This window comes from Capra hircus, chromosome 2 (genome assembly GCF_001704415.2).
Source record: "Capra hircus breed San Clemente chromosome 2, ASM170441v1, whole genome shotgun sequence".
NCBI classification, from domain to species: Eukaryota; Metazoa; Chordata; class Mammalia; order Artiodactyla; family Bovidae; genus Capra; species Capra hircus.
Genome location: NC_030809.1, coordinates 64,474,615 through 64,493,456, shown reverse-complemented (window position 1 = coordinate 64,493,456; position 18,842 = coordinate 64,474,615). Strand labels below are relative to the sequence as shown.

Here is an 18,842-nt window from a genome sequence, read left to right as displayed (position 1 = left end):
TTGGTCATAGCTTTGCTTCCAAGGAGTAAGCGTCTTTTAATTTCATGGCTGCAGTCACCATCTGCAGTGATTTTGGAGCCCAGAAAAATAAAGTCTGACACTGTTTCCACTGTTTCCTCATCTATTTCCCATGAAGTGATGGGACCGGATGCCATGATCTTCGTTTTCTGAATGTTGAGCTTTAAACCAACTTTTTCACTCTCCTCTTTCACTTTCTGCCATAAGGGTGGTGTCATCTGCATATCTGAGGTTATTGAGACAATCTCTAAATTTGTACTGTAGTATAATAGCTAATATCATCATGTATACTCTGTTTCTTGCACCTTGCCAGTTGCTTTGGATACAGTTGTTGTTGTTTAGTTGCTAAGTCGTGTCTGACTCTTTGTGATCCCATGAACTGCATCATGCCAGGCTTCCCTGTCCTTCGCTATCTCCCCGTGTTTGCTCAAATTCATGTCCATTGAGTTGGTGATGCTGTCCAACCATCTCATCCTCTGCTGCCCCCTTCTCCTTTTGCCTTCAGTCTTTTGCAGCGTCAGGGTCTTTTCCAGTGAGTTGGCTCTTCACATTAGGTGGCCAAAGTATTGGAGCATTGTACAAAGTATTGAATACAGTACCTCATTTAAATGAATTTGATGGGTGCTAGCTTATTAGTTGGAACACTGGCATGGTTTAGATTGGTGCTGGGAAAGTATGGTGACTCCATGTGGTTTGAAGCTCATGTTTCTTTTGTCTCTTTGCTCTACTGCCCTTAGCATGTTGTCCTTGTCCTTACTGTCCATTGACTCACCAACCATCACTTTAGTATCCCAGAGTGAGATAGAAAGAGAAGTAGCATCTACCACTACCCTTTAAGGGATAGCCTGAAAATTGTTAAAACCACATTGATTTTTGTGCATATATCATATAAATATCTTAGGTTTTTAAAAAAATAAACACAGTGATTTTTCACTAAGGGAAGAGAGGAGGAAAGTTAGTCGCTTAGTTATGTCCAGCTGTTTGCAAGCCAGTGGACTGTAGCCCACCAGGCTCTTCTGTCCATGGATTCTCTGGGCAAGGATATTGAAGTGGGTTGCCATTTCCTTCTCCAGCAGATCTTCTCCACCCAGGGATCCAGCCTGGGTCTCCTACATTTCAGGCAGAGTTTTTACTGTCTGTGCCACCAGGGAAGCCCTAGGGCCAAGCCCTTTCTAAGGAAGAAATAAGTACAAAAGAATTATATTGGATCAATCTGTTTATTTATATATCTCTGAAATGAGATGGCCAGGCTTTTCAATATCTGTGATAATTATTGATAGATTTTTGTAATTAGTCACTTATATAACACTTAATAGAAATATGATAACTGACAGAAGCTTTTATTTTAGAAAATCACCACAATTATGTTGAGAAAAGAAACATAAATTTCCCTGGTAGGTCACTATCTAGGAAAAAATTAAATATAAAATAAAAAGTTGATGCAGTGAACCTCTTCAAAATTAAATATTTTTGTTCTCCAGAGGACACTCAAAACAAAATGAAAAGGTAAAACTCAGTCTTTTGTAAAGTATATATTTGATAAATGACTTATCCAAAAAATGTAAAAGACTGTTAGGTCCTTAACTTTTTAACTTAATTTAAAAGAATAGGCAAAATTTGAGAATAGATACTTCCAACCAAAGGAGTTATACAAATGGCAGATAAATACAAAAAAATGCTCAGTCATCAGTGAAATGCAAATTAAAACCACAGTGAACTATTTCCATGCACCCACTGGAATAGCTCCAATTAAAAAGAACAGTGGGACTTCCCTGGTGGTCCAGTGGCTAGAACTCCATGTTCCCAGTGCAGTGGACTTGAGGTTGATACCTGCTCAGCAAACTAGATCCCACATGCCCAAATAAGAGTTCACATGCTGCAACTGAGACCTGGTGCAGCCAAATAAATAAATATCTAAAAATTTTTAAAAGTGATAGCACCAAGTGATAGCAAGGAAGCAGAGCACCTAGAAATCTCATATATTGCTGGTGGCAATGCAGAGTAATAGACCAACTTGGAAAAACTGGCATTTCTTAAAGATTAAATTAGATTAACCGTCTAATCTGGCAATTCTGTTCCTAGATATTTGCCCAAGAGAAATGAAAATGTAAGTTTATATAAAGATGTGCACATTGTGTTTATAGCTATATTATTCATAATAGCACAAAACAGAATTTAAATGTCCATCAGTTGGTGACTGCACAAGCAAATTACATCTGTGCAGTGGAATACTGTTTAGCAGTGAAAGAAGTGAACTATTTGACACACTAAACAATATGGGTGACCCTACCTTCAAAACATGATGTCAAGTGTAAGAAACCTGACACAAAAGATGACGTACTCTGTTTCTATTTATATGCAATTCTAGAAAACACGTATTATAGAAACAACAGACCACTTGGTTGCCAGGGATTAAAAATGGGAGGAAATTGACTGCAAAGGGATGCTAAGGGGACATCTTCAGGTGATGCAAATTGCTATATGGTGATTTTGGTGGATGGATGTTATACAACTCAATACATTTGTCAAAACTCATTGAATTGTTCATTTAAAATTGGGATATTTCATTTTATATATAAATTATACCTCTCTGAAGTTCATAAAAGAAAGCCAGAGGTCATTTAATATTTCATGTCATATCTTTAAATTCTTCTGTGTAATTCAACTTGTGTTATGGTTAGAGGAAAGTACAAAACAGCTTGAGACATGGTACTTACCTAAAAGTGAGCACATAAAATTAATTACAAAACATAAGATTGGTGAATTAAGTGTTCCAGAAAAAACAGTTATGATTGTTTATTTTCATAATGGTAAATGTGTATCTTCAATTTTAATGTTTTTCTGATTTACTGAAGAGAATTAAACATATTTTTTATAAACTTTACATATTATATAAATGTCAAAATCAGAAATTCTTTTCAGATGATATGGGTTAAAATGATAATTAAATTTTTCTGTATTTTCAAAATTCTTTAATGTGTGCATATGTATATATATTTATTATTTTAAAATAGAGATTCTGGAAGAGTTTTTGACAAATTACTTTGGAAGTACCAATGATATAATTTTACCAGGGAAAATTTTAATGTCTTCATGATATTTAAGGTGATTTTTTTGTTTTGTTTTGGTTTAATTGGAGGGTAATTGCTTTACAATATTGTGTTGGCCTTTGCCATATTTGAGGTGGTTTTTAAAGGATGAATAGAAATTTCCTCAATAAAGAGGGAGTATGGAAGAGGAATGTGTGTGTGGAAGGTTCAGTCAGAATTTGGGGTAAAGGTACCCAACGTTTGCAGAGGCCTCGTAGTAAGAACCTGGAGAAGGAAATGGCAGCCCCCTCCAGTACTCTTGCTTGGAGAATCCCGTGGAGGGAAGAGCCTGGTGGGCTACAGTCCATGGGGTCACATAGAGTCGGACACGACTGAGCGACTTCACTTTCTTTCTTTCTTTCGTAGTAAGAAAGGATGTGGCAAGTTCAAATGATTAGATACGTGGTTTGATTTTTATTCATTTATATTTGGCTGTGCTGGGTCTTGGTTGCTGTGTGGACTTTTCTCTAGTTGCAGAGAGCTGGGGCTACTCTTTAGTTTCAGTGGCTTCTCATTGTGGTGGCTTCTCTTGCTGAGGAGCCCAGGCTCTAAGGCACATTGGCTTCAGTAGTTGTGACATGTGGGCTCAGTAGTTGCAGCTCACAGGCTTTAGAGCACAGGCTCAATAGTTTTGGTGCTTGGGCCCAGTTGCTCTGTGGCTTGTGGGGTCTTCCTGGATCAGGGATCAAACCCACATATCCTGCATTGGCAAGTGGATTCTTTACCACTGAGCCACCAAGTAGCCCCTGATTTTTTTTTTTTTTTTAGTTATCTTCACTGAGGACAAAGCAAGGGAGTAAGATTTTAAGATGATATTGCTTAGAAGAGAAATTGGATTCAGAGTTTGAAGGATCTTGTACGTTCCATCTGCTGTTGTGCAGTTGCTCAGTCATGTCCGACTCTGTGACTCCATGGACCTCAGCACACCAGGTCTCCCTGTCCTTCACCATCTCCCGGAATTTGCTCAAATTCATGTCCATTGCATCAGTGATGCTATCCAGCTATCTCATCCTCTGATGCCCCCTTCTCCTTCTGCCCTTAATCTTTCCCAGCATCAGGGTCTTTTCCAGTGAGTCAGCTCTTCACATCAGGTGACCAAAATATTGGAGCTTCAGCATCAGTCCTTTGAATTGAGTATTCAGGGTTGATTTACTTTAAGATTGACTGATTTGATCTTACGGTCCAAGGGACTCACAAGAGTCTTCTCTAGCACCACAGTTCCAAGGCATCAATTCTTTGTCACTGCCTTCTTTTCGGTCTGGCACTCACAACCGTATATGACCACTGGAAAGAGCATAGCCTTGACTGTACAGACCTTTGTTGGCAAAACGATGTCTTTGTTTTTCAACACACTGTCTAGGTTTGTCATAGCTTTCCTGCCAAGATGCAATCATCTGCTGATTTCATGGCTGCAGTAAATATCTGCAGTGATTTTAGAGCCCCAGAAGAGGAAATCTGTCACTGCTTCCACCTTTTCCCTTTATATTTTCCATGAAGTGATGGGACTGGATGCTATGATCTTTCTTTAATATTTAGTTTTAAGTCAGCTTTTTCATTCTCCTCCTTCACCCTCATCAAGAGGTTCTCTAGTTTCTCTTTGCTTTCTGCCATTCGATGGGGGTATCATCTGCATATCTGAGGTTGTTGATGTTTTTCTCCCGCTAATCTTGATACCATCTTGTAACTCATCCATTCTGGCATTTCTCATGATGTGCTCAGTGTATAAGTTAAATAAACAGGGTAACAACAAACAGCCTTGTCGTACTCCTTTCTCAATTCTGAACCAGTCAGTTGTTCCATACAGGGTTCTAACTGCTTCTTGACCCACATATAGGTTTCTCAGGAGACAGGTAAGATAGTCAGATATTCCCATCTCTTGAAGAGTTTTCCCCAGTTTGTTATGATCCACACAGTCAAAGGCTTGAGCGTGGTCCATGAAACAGAGAGAGATGTTTTTCTGTGACCCCCACAAGAGACTGAGCCAGACGTGCCAATCAGTGTCCAGGAGTCTCCAGTGGAGGTGTAGGTCGACAGTGGCCTGCCACAGGGTCAGGGTCACTGACCACAACAGTCCTGGGAGCCACAGTGGGCTGGCCTAAGTCCTTTCGAAGGAGGTTAAAGCAAGGAAGAAAATCACTCATGGATTTTAATGCATTTTATCTGTACCTGATAACCCTGCAACTTGGATATCCTTAGCATTGTTTTGTGGATAAGGAATAAGAAATGCCAGAGAAGCTAACTGGGCCAAGGTTAAAAAGTTTGATAAATATGAAGTGGAACCTTAAACTTGGATCTTTCAGATTCTGAAAGACGACCTCTTCTTTCAAAAGTAGAGTTATGTGTAGAAAAGTTACATTCCATGTGATAAATATACTTCCTCATTTCTTTCTATATATGGTTAGCCCTAAATTATCCAGTTCAAGTTCATGCTTTTAAAATGTTGAGTATTGGATTGGGAATTACTTGGATTCTGTAAATTAGACTTCATTAAAATTATTGCTCATCAAAAAAACATCGTTAGTAAAACGAAAAGGGAAGGGGACAGTTGTGGTTCCCAGTCTAGCAGGTAAAGATTTTGCAACTTGATACTCGTATTCTCAGAAGAAAAAAAAACACTGCAGAAACTTAAAATCAACAGCTCTTTTTAGATCTGTCAGAGAATTGAAAACACAGGGCATACTGCATTTCTGAAAACTAGAGAAACAGATGAATACAAGAAATGACAGCTTACCAGGTCTAGAAACCACCGCTACAGCAGTACCTGGCAGGAGTACATAAAGGGTGGTTGACAAGTTGCTGGAGACAGAGCAGAGACTAGCTTGTCAGATAAACACTCCCTCAGGCCCTGCTTACTTAGGAAGGGCCCTTTTCTACCAGAGATCTCAGGGCCAAGATTGACAGAAAATCCGCTTGTGATCGAAGGGCAGGGTATAGGGGTTGAGCAGGAAAGTAGCTTGAAATATGCTCAGAGCCTTCTTTTCTTATTAGCAAAGATCTGTCCTAAGGAAGTTTATTTATACTTAATCAAAATGGATGTTACCAGGGCCTAACCGAGGTGGAGGAAGGGAAGCCCTCTCTACTTTTTGTTTCAGCTCGGGGGGGATGAGTTGCAGAGCACTGACGGGTGCAGCCAGGAGGCCCAGCCCACTAACCCACTGAGACCAGATCACAGGAGTAGAGACTGGTATCTGCCCAACCCCAGACTTAACTGCCACATCACCAGGGCTCTTGTATAATAACAAAGGTTCAAAATTTAACTATAAAGCTCAGACCAATTAAGAAGGACTGTCTTGGGAAACCCAAAGGTAAAAGGGGAGAGAAAATCAAGGACAGTAGAAGAGAAAGCCTCAAATGCTTACCACAGAAACTGTTCCTTCAGAATAGCCACAATTTGAATTGAATTAGTTTCTAAAGGAGTTCATGACATAGGGCACTGTTGAAAATAATAGAGCAATGTGTTGGCAGTTAGAGAAGTTCACAGCTGGGTGTGGTTTTTGAAAGGATGGGGTGACTGATACTACTGTCATTTCAGTATTACTTTGGACACACCCAGGGCTGTGCCTTCCTGAAGAGCAATAGCAGAAACATAAACTGAAGATTGGGGTGCAGAGTTCATGCAAGTAAACTGCCAAATAATAATAAGCTGGGAAGATGGGATTTTCCAGGCAAGAATACTGGAGTGTGTTGCCATTTCCTTTTCCAGGGAACTTCCTGACCCAGGGACCAAACCCATGTCTCCTACATTGCATGTGGTTTCTTTAGCACTGAATGTCAGGTTCAGTGGGAAGCTCAGGTGTGTCATGTAGCTAATGCATTACAGTAAGCAAATAATGAGGCTCAAGATCCACTGGAGATCAGATCTTCCACCATCTAGGATCTAGTTGGTTCTAACCAGTTTTTGTCATGTCCTGTGGCTGTGTCATTCTTTCAAAGGTTGTGCCCTGCCCACTTCCCTCTTGTTTCAGTACTGTGCCTGGCAATAGCAAAATACATATTCCTTTCAAGGATACATAGCTCATTTATTAGAAGAAGCAATATGTTAGCTATAAAACAAGCTTCAACAGTTTTTTTTTACTGAGTTATAGTTAGCATAACATTAGTTTCAGGTATACAGCATAGTTGTTTAGTATTTTGTATACATTATGAAACAGTCACTACAACAAGTTCAGTGTTCATCCGTCACTGTATAAAACTATTACGTGTTTTTGACTGTATTCCCTCTGTGTGTATTACACTCCTATGACTTATGTTATACCTGAAAGTTTGTGCTCTTAATCCCTTTCACATATTTGTCTATATCTGCACCGACGCTTCCCCTTGGCAACCATTCATTTGCTGTTTATATCTATGAGTCACTTTTTCATTTTTTAGATTATACATGTAAATAAAATCATAAGGTATTTGTTTTTCTCTTTCTAGTTATTTCATTTTCATAATACCCTCCTGGTCCATCCATGTTGCCACAATGACAAAATTTCTTTTCTATGACTGAGTAATGATGCTTTTAAACTGTGGTATTAGAGAAGACTCTTGAGAGTCCCTTGGACTGCAAGGAGATCTAACCAGTCCATCCTAAAGAAGATCAGTCCTGGGTATTCATTGGAAGGACTGATGCTGAAGCTGAAACTCCACTACTTTGGCCACCTAATGCGAAGAACCGACTCATTTGAAAAGACCCTGATGCTGAGAAAGATGAGGTTGGAAGAAGGGGATGACAGGATGAGATGGTTGAATGGTGTCACCGACTTGATGGACGTGAGTTTGGATAGACTTTGTGAGTTGGTGATGGACAGGGAGGCCTAGTGTACTGAGGTTCATGGGGGTCTCAAAGAGTCAGACACAACTGACCAACTGAACTGAGCTGAACTGAATATTCATACACATCTACACACACACATCACATCTTCTTTATCCATTCATTATCAGTGGACACTTAGATTATTTCTTTATAGTGCTGCAGTGAACATTGTTGTTCAGTTGCCAAATTGTGTCTGACTCTTTGCAACCCCATGAACTGTAGCACTCCAGGCATCCCTGTCCCTCACCATCTCCTGGAGTTTGCCCAAGTTCATGTTCATTGAATCGGTGATGCCATCTAACCATCTCATCCTCTGTCTCCCCCTTCTCCTGCCCTCAATCTTTCCTAGTGGCAGTCTTCTGATGAGTTGGCTGTTCACATCAGGTAGCCAAAATATTGGAGCTTCAGCTTCAGCATCAGTCCTTCAAATGAGTATTCAGGGTTGATTTTCTTTAAGATTGACTGGCTTGATCTCCTTGCTGTCCAGTGGACTCTTTAAGAGTCATATTCAGCTCCACAGTTTGAAAGCATTGGTTCTTCAGTGCTCTGCTTTCTTTATGGTCCTGCTCTCACATCCGTACATGATTACTGGAAAGACCATAGTCTTGATTATACACACCTTTGTCATCAAAGTGATATCTTTGCTTTTTAATACACTATCTAGGTTTGTGATAGCTTTTCTTCTAAGAAGCAATTGTCTTTTAATTTCATGGCTACAGTCATCCACAGTGATTTTGGAGCCCAGAAAGAGAAAGTCTGTCACTGCTTCTACCTTTGCCCCTTCTACTTGCCATGAAGTGGTGGGACCAGATGCCATGAACTTAGTTTTTTTGAATGTTGAGTCTTAAACCAGCTTTTTCACTCTTCTCTTTCACCCTCATCAAGGAGTTCTTTAGTTCCTCTTCTCTTTATGCCATTAAAGTGGTATCATTTGCATATCTGAGGTTGTTGATATTTCTCCTAGCAATCTTTATTCCACCTTGTAACTCATCCAGCCGAGCATTTCACATGATGTGCTCTGTGTATAAGTGAAATAAATGGAGTGACAATAAACAACCTTGTTGTACTCCTTTCCCAATTTTGAATCAGTCAGTTGTTTTATATAAGGTTCTAAATGTTGCTTCTTGCAATGAACAGAAGGGTACATAAATCTTTTTGATTCAGTGTTTTTATTTACTTGGATAAATACCCAGAAGCAAAACTGCTGGATCATACAGTAGTTCTGCTTTTAATTTTTTGGGGGCCCTCCATACTGTTTTCCATGATAATGGCACATATTTACATTCCCACCAGCCGTGCACAGAGATTCTCTTTTCTTCACATCCTTATCAACATTTGTTATTCCTTGTCATTTTAATAATAGCCATTCTGACAGGTCTGAGATGGTATCTCATTGTAGTTTGCATTTCTCTGATAGTTAGTGATGTTGAGCATCTTTTAATGTCGCTGTGGGCCATGTGTATATCTTTGTAAAAATGCCTCTTCCAGTCTTCTGCCTATTTTTTTAATCAAAATTTTTTTGTATTGAGTTGTATGTTTTTTGTATACTTAGATATCAACCCCTTATTGGGTGTATCATTTGCAAATATCTTCTCTCATTTGCTGGGCTATCTTTTCTTTTTGTTGGTTTCCTTCACAGTGCAAAATCTTTTAATTTGATGCAATCCCATTGTTTATTTTTGCTTTTGCTTCCCTTACCTGAGGAGACATATCCAAAAAATATTAGTAAGACTGATGTCAAAAGAGGCTACTATCTGTGTTTTCTTCTTGGAGTTTTATGTTATTAGGTATTAACATTTTTGTCTTTAATCCCTTTTGCATTTGTTTTTGTGTATGGTGTGACAAAGTTGTCCAGTTTCATTTTTCTGCACATAGCATCCAGTTTTCCCAATACCATTTATTGAAGAGACTATCTTTTTTCCGTTGTACATTCTTTCCTTGTTGTCATAAATTAATTGGCCATGTGAGCATGGGTTTATTTCTGGGCCCTCTATTCTGTTTCACTGATATTTATATCTATTTCTGTGCCAGTGCCAGACTGTTTTGGTTACTGTAGCTTTGTAATATATAGTCTGATCTCAGGGAGCCTGATACCTCCGGCTTTATTGTTTCTGAAGTTTGCTTTGGATATTTGGGTCTTTTGTAGTACCATACAAATTAGATGATTATTTGTTCTAGTTCTGTGAGAAGTATCTTTTATACTCCTCCCCTTTCATATTATGTTTTTAATGTTATATTTTGCATCTTTTAATTTGTATATCCCTTAACTAGTTGGTGTAGTTATAGTGTTTTCCACAAGTGGCTGTACTAATTGACATTCCCATCAACAATGCATGAGAGCTCTCTTTTCTCCACATTCTCACCGAACATTTATTGTCTTTCTGATGCTAGCCATTCTGACAGGTGTGAACTGGTATCCCTTTGTGGTTTTGATTTGTATTTCTCTGATGATTAGCAATATCGAGCATATTTTCATATTCATGTTGGCCATCTGCATTTCCGCTTTGGAAGCACATCTATTCAGTTCTAATTTTTACTTGGGTTGTTTGATTTTTGATTTGTTTTTATGTTGAATTGTATGAGCTGTTTATATATGTTGGATGTTAACCCCTGTTGGTCATATCATTTGCAAATATTTTCTCTTATTCAGTAGATTGTCTATTTGTTGTTGGTTTCCTTTGCTATGCCTAAGCTTTTAAGTTTAGTTAGGTCTCATTTGTTTGTTTTTATTTCATTTATTTTAGGATATAGTTCCCAAAAAATGTTGCTATGATTTATGTCAGAGACTATTTGCTTATGTTTTCTTCTAGGAGTTTTATGGTATCCAGTCTTATATTTAAGTCTTTAATCCATTTTGAGTTTAGTTTTGTATATGGTGTTAGAGAATTTTCTAACCTCATTTTTTAACATATAGCTGTCCTGTTTTCCCAGCACCACTTATTGAAGAGACTGTCTCCATTGTATATTCTTTGTTCCTTTGTCATAGATTCGTGACCATAGGTGCATGCTTGAGTTTATTTCTGGACTTTCTATCCTCTTCCATTGATTTCTGTGTCTGTTTTTGTGCCAGTACCATACTGTTTTGATTTCTGTAGCTTTGTAGTATAGTTTGAAGTCAGGGAGCATGATTCCTTCTGCTGTTTTTCTTTCTAAAGATTGTTTGACTGTTTAGAGTCTTTTGTGTTTCTATTCAAAATTTGAAATTATTTGTTCTAGTTCTGTGAAAAATGCATTGGTATTTTGATAGAGATTGCCTTGAATATGTAGATTGCTTTGGATAATATGGTCATTTTAACAATAATAATTCTTCAGATCTAAGAATACGGTGTATCTTTCCATATGTTTACATCATTTTCAATGTTTCTCAGCAGTGTGTTTCAGTTTTCCAAGTACATGTCTTTCATTTTCTTAGGTAGGTATATTCCCAGGTATTTTATTCTCTTTACTGTGATAGTAAATGGGATTGTTTTAATTTTTCTTTCTGCTAGTTTGTTGTTAATGTATAGAAGTGGAGCCAGTTTCTGAATATTAATTTTGTATTTTGGTACACTTTTTCATGCTTTTCATTTCTGTGCTTACATTGCCTGTCTTTTCTTGCTCTCTACTTTATCCACTGGAGCTCTTAGCATGTTAATTAAGTTGTTTTAAACTCTCAGAATGATAATTCCAGCACTCCTTTCACATCTGGTCCTGATACATACTGTGTCTTTATGTTGTTTTTTTGCCTTTTGGTATCCCTTGTAATTTTTTCTTGATGGGCCGATCTGATATCCTGGTAAAAGATTGTTGTTCAGTCACTAAGTTGTATCTGATTCTTTGCCACCCCGTGAACTGCAGCATTCCAGGTTCCCTATCTTTCACTATGTCCTGGAGTTTGCTTTAATTCATGTCCCTTGAGTCGATGATGCCATCTAACCATCTCATCCTCTGTCACCACCTTCTCCTCCTGCCCTGTTTTCCCAGCATCAAAGGTCTTTTCCAATGAGTTGGGTCTTCACATAGCATAGCCAGTGTTGGAGCTTCAGCATCAGTCCTTCCAATGAATATTCAGGGTTGATTGGTAACCTTGGTGAAAGGAACTGGTAAAAGGAACTGCTGTAAATAGGCTCTTAGTAATGTAGCCATGAAATTAAAAGATGCTTACTTCTTAGAAGGAAAGTTATGGCCAACCTAGATAGCATATTGAAAAGCAGAGACATTACTTTGCCAACAAAGGTCCATGTACTCAAGGCTGTGGTTTTTCCAGTGGTCATGTATGGATGTGAGAGTTGGACTGTGAAGAAAGCTGAGCGCCGAAGAATTGATGCTTTTGAACTGTGGTGTTGGAGAAGACTCTTGAGAGTCCCTTGGACTGCAAGGAGATCTAACCAGTCCATCCTAAAGAAGATCAGTCCTGGGTATTCATTGGAAGGACTGATACTGAAGCTGAAACTCCAATACTTTGGCCACCTCATGCAAAGAATTGACTCATTGGAAAAGACCCTGATGCTGGGAGGGATTGTGGGCAGGAGGAGAAGGGGACGACAGAAGATGAGATGGCTGGATGACATCACTGACTCGATGGACATGAGTTTGGGTAAGCTCTAGGAGTTGGTGATGGACAGAGAGGCCTGGCGTGCTGCGATTCATGGGGTCGCAAAGAGTTGGACACGACTGAGCAACTGAACTGAACTGAATGTAGTGATGAGGGAGTGGTGGTGGGTGCAGTCCTATGACTAGCTTTGTGTTTTTTTGAGCCTCTACCTCTGGATTGTGAGCTTCACAAGTGTTTCTCAATTTTTTTCTCCCTCTTTGGATGGGGCAAGATTTCTAGAGTGGACTAAAATTGGGTATTTTCTTTCCCTGGATCATTTAAGGCTCTTGTTAACTTGTTTCCCCTAAATGCAGACCTTGTTAAGAGCAGAGTGCTCTGGCCTATTTCAACATGGTTTCTTTTCCCCTTTCCCTGTCGGAAACCTGAGGGTATTTTCCTCTGATATTTACTGTTGGAATTTGTTTGAGCTTCTGGAGATTAATCTTAGAATTCTTTGAGGGCCTCCCTATGACTGGGTCCTCTTGGAGTTTTTCACTTTCATAGTTAACCAACATGACAAACAATAGTTTCAACAATTCATGAAATACAGTTCCAGTTTTCTTACCCTGGCACTGCTTCCTCTGGCAGTTTCTGCTTCCAATTCATCTCTCAAATCTTGGAGGTAGAGTTTGCTCTGTGCTCTTCTCTTTTGAATCCAAGAAGAATTGATGATATTTAAGCCTTTTGAGCTTTTTACTTGTTGCTAGGATGTAGTGGTGATTTCTAAGCTCTTTGCATGTAGAACAAGGAAACTACTTGTAGTTTTAAAGAATAAATAAACTATATTTTTGGTATTCTTGAATTTTTAACTTGTAATATGTGTTTTTTTATAAATTTCGGATACAAAATTGAAAAATGGATAAGTTCTCAGTAAATGTTCTGGTAAAACAGTTCAACTCACTGTATAAATTCTAATTATTTTTTCATGACAAACCAAAAACTTTCGATTTTTTAATGTATATATGTATATATATTCTTTGGTGTATATGTACATATAGTTAAATGGATATACTAAACATGCAATTAAAAGATTATTTTTAACTACTCTTTGGTTGATACTTTCATCTTTGTTCAATATTTTAAATACTTCAATTCATTCTCTTTTTATCCAGGTTGAAAATTGTGAAAATTTCTTTTAAGTGCAAACAGTTTTTTATTCAGTTAAGAAAAGAATTGGTGAGTATTGTTCTTATTAATATTCATTACAGAACTTTTAGTGTAAATAAAAGTTTTATTAATACTATTAATAACTGCCAACTAAGTTAATTTATAGTTTGTGACAAAGTATTTCTCCAGTGTTTCTGTGGTTCTGATCTGAGGTTATTCTAGATAGCTGTTCTGCTGTCTCTTGAACATAAAAACTAATTTCAGTTGTGATAGTCATTGTCAGTCCCCGTATTCTATTCATAAGGTCAGTAACTGAGGATTTATATGTCCTTTTTCTTTGTATCTTTCTTTTTGTTAACTAAATCTGTAGCACTTCCTTTTATTTGTAAGTTCATTTCATTGTAGGGAATCTGAGTGTTTAGTTTTGTTTGTAGTTCATGAACGTGTAGTACATTTCCTGCCTTTGTTAGAATGGTGATGTCCTTTTTTTATATTATCAATAAATACAACATGTTGAGTTTTCATAGAAAGTACAGTATTGTAAAGAGTGTCATCTTATAAATGGTTTTTATCTATTTCATTGAATTAAATTAGCCTTATCCTTTGACTGACATTATTAGAAGTCTTGACAAATTAACACATATTTTAGGGTGTTTATTTGTGTGCAAAATGTATTTGAATCAAATGCATTTTATAGAGGATCTTGATCTATTGAGTATAATTCATCATCATTTATATTCACAAAATATGGAAGTTTTTTGAAGAGAGTTTTTGAAATAAATCAGGCGGAAATTAAGTGTAGTGCTTGATAGGTATATAATATACAATGTTATTATGTAGAACATTACTGCCACCTCAGAAGCTGGTATTATTGCTAATAGAGCTGATGCAGTAGCAGTTATTAACTCTCCCAAAAGGTAAATACTATTCTCATTTGTAGCATCATTAATTTGTTTGTCCTGTTTTGAACTTTTAAAATATGAAATCATACAGAATGTTTTTGTCTGCCTTCTTTCCCTTAGCATTGGGAGATTCCTCTGTGTTGTTACACAGAGCATTATTTTGCTCCATTGCTATTTGGAATTCTACTGAATGAATATACTGTCAATTAGTTATTCATTCTTAATTATGTTAACGGATAGTTTTGCCATTTCTGAATGTGGCTATTATGATTAATGCTGTTAATGAACACTGTTGTACATGTTTCAATAAATGTTTAGAGGAATAAAATATATTAAATCATGTCTGGAAACTGGAGAACAGACATTTTACTTTTGATAATTATACTGGTAGGTGATATTGAAGCCAATTTTTCCATTTTGCTTCCTGTGGTACTGTTGTTATTTGTAATAATATAGTATCTAACATTTCTGGAGATCTTACTACGTGCCTGATAATGTGTATTAACTATTTTCATATCATTTAGTCTTCACAGCGATTCTCTGAGGTAGTGTTAGTACATACAGAGCAACTCTTAAGCATAATTAAGAATTCTCTGATGATCAATAAGTAATATTTTAACATTTTCTAGCATCATTATTTAATATTTTTACATGGACATTTTACTATATTATACTTACAGAAAAAAATCTTCATGACCTTTTGATAGGCAAAGATTGCCTTAACAGGACGTAGAAGGAAAACAAACATTAAAGGAGAAGATCGATAATTTAGACTGTGTTAAAATTAAGAACTATGGCAAATAGCATAGAATATGTGTATAATAAACACACACACCATGTTCTTGGTTGTATATCCAAGCCAATCCAGAAATACATTAGTGACTTGAACAGACACTCCAGAATTCAGAAGAGAACTGAAAATACTCCTCGTCCAGTAATATGAACCTTGTTAAACAGCAGAGAAATACAAATTATAACCAGAATGTGATAATTCCTCACAGCCATCAGAATAGTGTAATGAAAAGATTGGTGAACCCAGTGATTTGGGAGTATGTGGAGCCTTCATTGCTTGTAGGGGAAGTGAATATTGAGCTAATCATCTTGGGAAATGGTTGGTATCTACTAGAGGTGAGCACATGACTTTGACTTTCAAAGTGGAGAGTGAAAAAGTTGGCTTAAAGCTCAGCATTCAGAAAACGAAGATCATGGCATCCAGTCCCATCACTTCATGGGAAATAGATAGGGAAACAGTGGAAAGAGTGTCAGACTTTATTTCTGAGGGCTCCAAAATCACTGCAGATGGTGACTGCAGCCATGAAATTAAAAGACGCTTACTCCTTGGAAGAAAAGTTATGACCAACCTAGATAGCATATTCAAAAGCAGAGACATTACTTTGCCGACTAAGGTCCGTCTAGTCAAGGCTATGGTTTTTCCTGTGGTCATGTATGGATGTGAGAGTTGGACTGTGAAGAAGGCTGAGCGCCGAAGAATTGATGCTTTTGAACTGTGGTGTTGGAGAAGACTCTTGAGATTCCCTTGGACTGCAAGGAGATCCAACCAGTCCATTCTGAAGGAGATCAGCCCTGGGATTTCTTTGGAAGGAATGATGCTAAAGCTGAAACTCCAGAACTTTGGCCACCTCATGCGAAGAGTTGACTCGTTGGAAAAGACTCTGATGCTGGGAGGGATTGGAGGCAGGAGAAGGGGAGGACCGAGGATGAGATGGCTGGATGGCATCACTGACTCGATGGACGTGAGTCTGAGTGAACTCTGGGAATTGGTGATGGACAGGGAGGCCTGACGTGCTGCGATTCATGGGGTCGCAAAGAGTCGGACACGACTGAGCAACTGAACTGAACTGAACTGAGCACATGACATCTATGATCCAACAACAAAAATTCACACCTACATGCATCAGACAAAATACAGAAATATACATAGGAGCAATATTTTTACATTACCAAGCTAGAAACAGTAAGTGTCTGTCAACAGTAAGTGGATAAATAAACTGTGGTCTCTTCATACAATAGAATACTGTGTAGAGTGAAAATGAGTCAGTTACTGCTTCACAATTAAATGGAGGACTATAGAAACATAATAATGAACAAAAGAAGTCAAGATACACATGTATGCATCCATGTATATAAAATTGAAGAACAGGCGTAACCAATCTGTGGTCATAAAGTCAGAAGGGTAGTCACCTTTATAGAGGTGATCTGGTAGAAAGGGAGGATGAGGGATACTCACAGGTGCTGCTAATGACACATTTCTGAATCAGGTTGGGAGGGTCAAAGGTTACAGTCACTGTGAAAATCAGAGCTCTACATTTATGACATGTCTGCCTTGCTATAGACAGTTTATTATTTCAGTAAAACTGTTTACTTAAATAGTAATTGGTGCCAAAGTTTTTAAAAAGTTAAAGGAATACTTCTATTCTGTTGCTACTTATTTTTAAAATGAGTTTCAAAATAGTGTTCTGAAGTACTGAATGTTTTTATTTACTTATTTACAATCTAGACAGATTTATAAATTTAAAAATATTGTTGAAAGGTATGGTGATGTATCTTAAAGTTTAATTTGTGGGCAAGGATTACATTTTGAAATGCTTATAGCTATTAAGTTTTGAAAATAGGTATATATCAAGTTTTAAATTTATTTGTGAAAGTTGCTCAGTTGTGTCCAACTCTTTGTGACCCCGTGGACTATACAGTCCATGGAATTCTCCAGGCCATAATACTGGAGTGGGTAGCCTTTCCCTTCTGCAGGGGATCTTCCCAACCCAGGGATCGAACCTAAGTCTCTCGCATTGCAGGAGGATTCTTTACCAGCTGAGCCGCAAGGGAAGCCCTAAATTTATTTCTAACTATAAAGTAAAAGTTCCTATTAGTTGTAACATTGCCAAATAAGGTCCACATTTTGCCACCTATTTATATTACTGCTTCTTTATTGAATAAGCAGAAAAGACACAAGAAGGATTAGTGTTCGTAGGACTAGAATATTTATCTGTAAAAAAATAAGTGGAGCATTAGATTCTGACATTTTCATGATATTCTCTGCCTTTTGTTATTTATTACAGCATGAATCTAGAGAAACATTATTGGGATTTAACATGGTGAATTACAGAGCATGTAAAAACTTATGGAAAGCGTGTGTAGAACATCACACATTCTTCCGTTTGGACAGACCACTTCCACCTCAGAAGAATTTTTTTGCACATTATTTTACATTAGGTTCAAAATTCCGGTACTGGTAAGTATTGCTTATTTAAGCTTTGATTCTTTACTGTTGATTTTTCCTCCTCTTAAATAAAGGTCTAGTTTATTGAACTAGAGAATCTGTTAACTCATACATGCCAACTGAGTCAAAATCTCCATGAAATGTGGCCTCCTTTATTTATATCAGCAAAAAGTTCTGTAGGTTCTCAACATATAAACAGACTTAAGAAACCTGTTCCATTGACAATTCCAGGTCATAGTTTTCTAAAGAAAATCAACCATATTATTTACAGCCTACCCATGTTATAATTTCCATTGTATCTTTGTTAAATATTTACAAGAAAACCTTTTCATGAGAAAAATATTCACATGTGGCCCAGAAAAGATTTATATTATAAACCTGAAGCATTTATAATTGCCCTATTTGTAATCAGAAAAAAACAAAACATAGCATGTAGTGTAGTACAGGATATACCATCAAAAAGACATCCTCCTCCAAATAAGTAGTAACAGTAGCCCAAAAACTCATTATCAGCACTTAACTAGAATTAAGGAAATTGTAATCACAAAAAAGGCACAGAACATTCTTAAGTGGCTTGATGTTATGATTGACTTCCCTGTCACCATCCCAAAAGCTGTATTGGGAAAAGTAAGGTATTGGTACTTGTAAATTTAAAGGTAATTAGATTTAGATATTGAGTATGACAACAGTTGTGACAGTCAAGGAAAAATCAAACAGTGTTATCTGTTGGTGCTAAATCTTAGTAGGGACAGATGAAATCCCCATGAGAGAGCAATGCAGACCATAACGGCGTTCCCCCAATAAACTGCATCCCTAACCTAAAGACCACCAGGCTTGTTATGCAAGAACTATACTTTTGCAGAATTTTTTATTCCCTCTCTTCTTGAAAATATGATATACACAGTAAATATACACATACCACTTCATTTAGGCAATAAAAAATTAATAATAGTAACCAGTCTTTAACCATAATTTAAACCAGACTCAGGTGAAAAAAGAAAAGTAATTTATCCTGACTGTACCATGGAAAACAAAATCTAATCATGACTAGATACAAAAGACAGTTAAAGAAACCACTTTGGGAGAAAATCATCCCTGAAACAGGATGAAATTTTTA

General features: G+C 37.3%; 1 protein-coding gene across 3 annotated transcripts in view; it reads left to right on the top strand.

The window, feature by feature from the left end:
- PTPN4 (protein tyrosine phosphatase, non-receptor type 4) overlaps positions 1 to 18,842 on the top strand; it is a 198,154-nt gene that overhangs the window by 105,394 nt on the left and 73,918 nt on the right. For all 3 annotated transcript variants that reach the window (XM_018061760.1, XM_018061766.1, XM_018061755.1), the window contains exons 11-12: positions 13,591 to 13,654; positions 17,565 to 17,737. In XM_018061760.1, the coding sequence (XP_017917249.1) occupies positions 13,591 to 13,654; positions 17,565 to 17,737 (237 nt within the window). The remainder of the gene's footprint in view (positions 1 to 13,590; positions 13,655 to 17,564; positions 17,738 to 18,842) is intronic.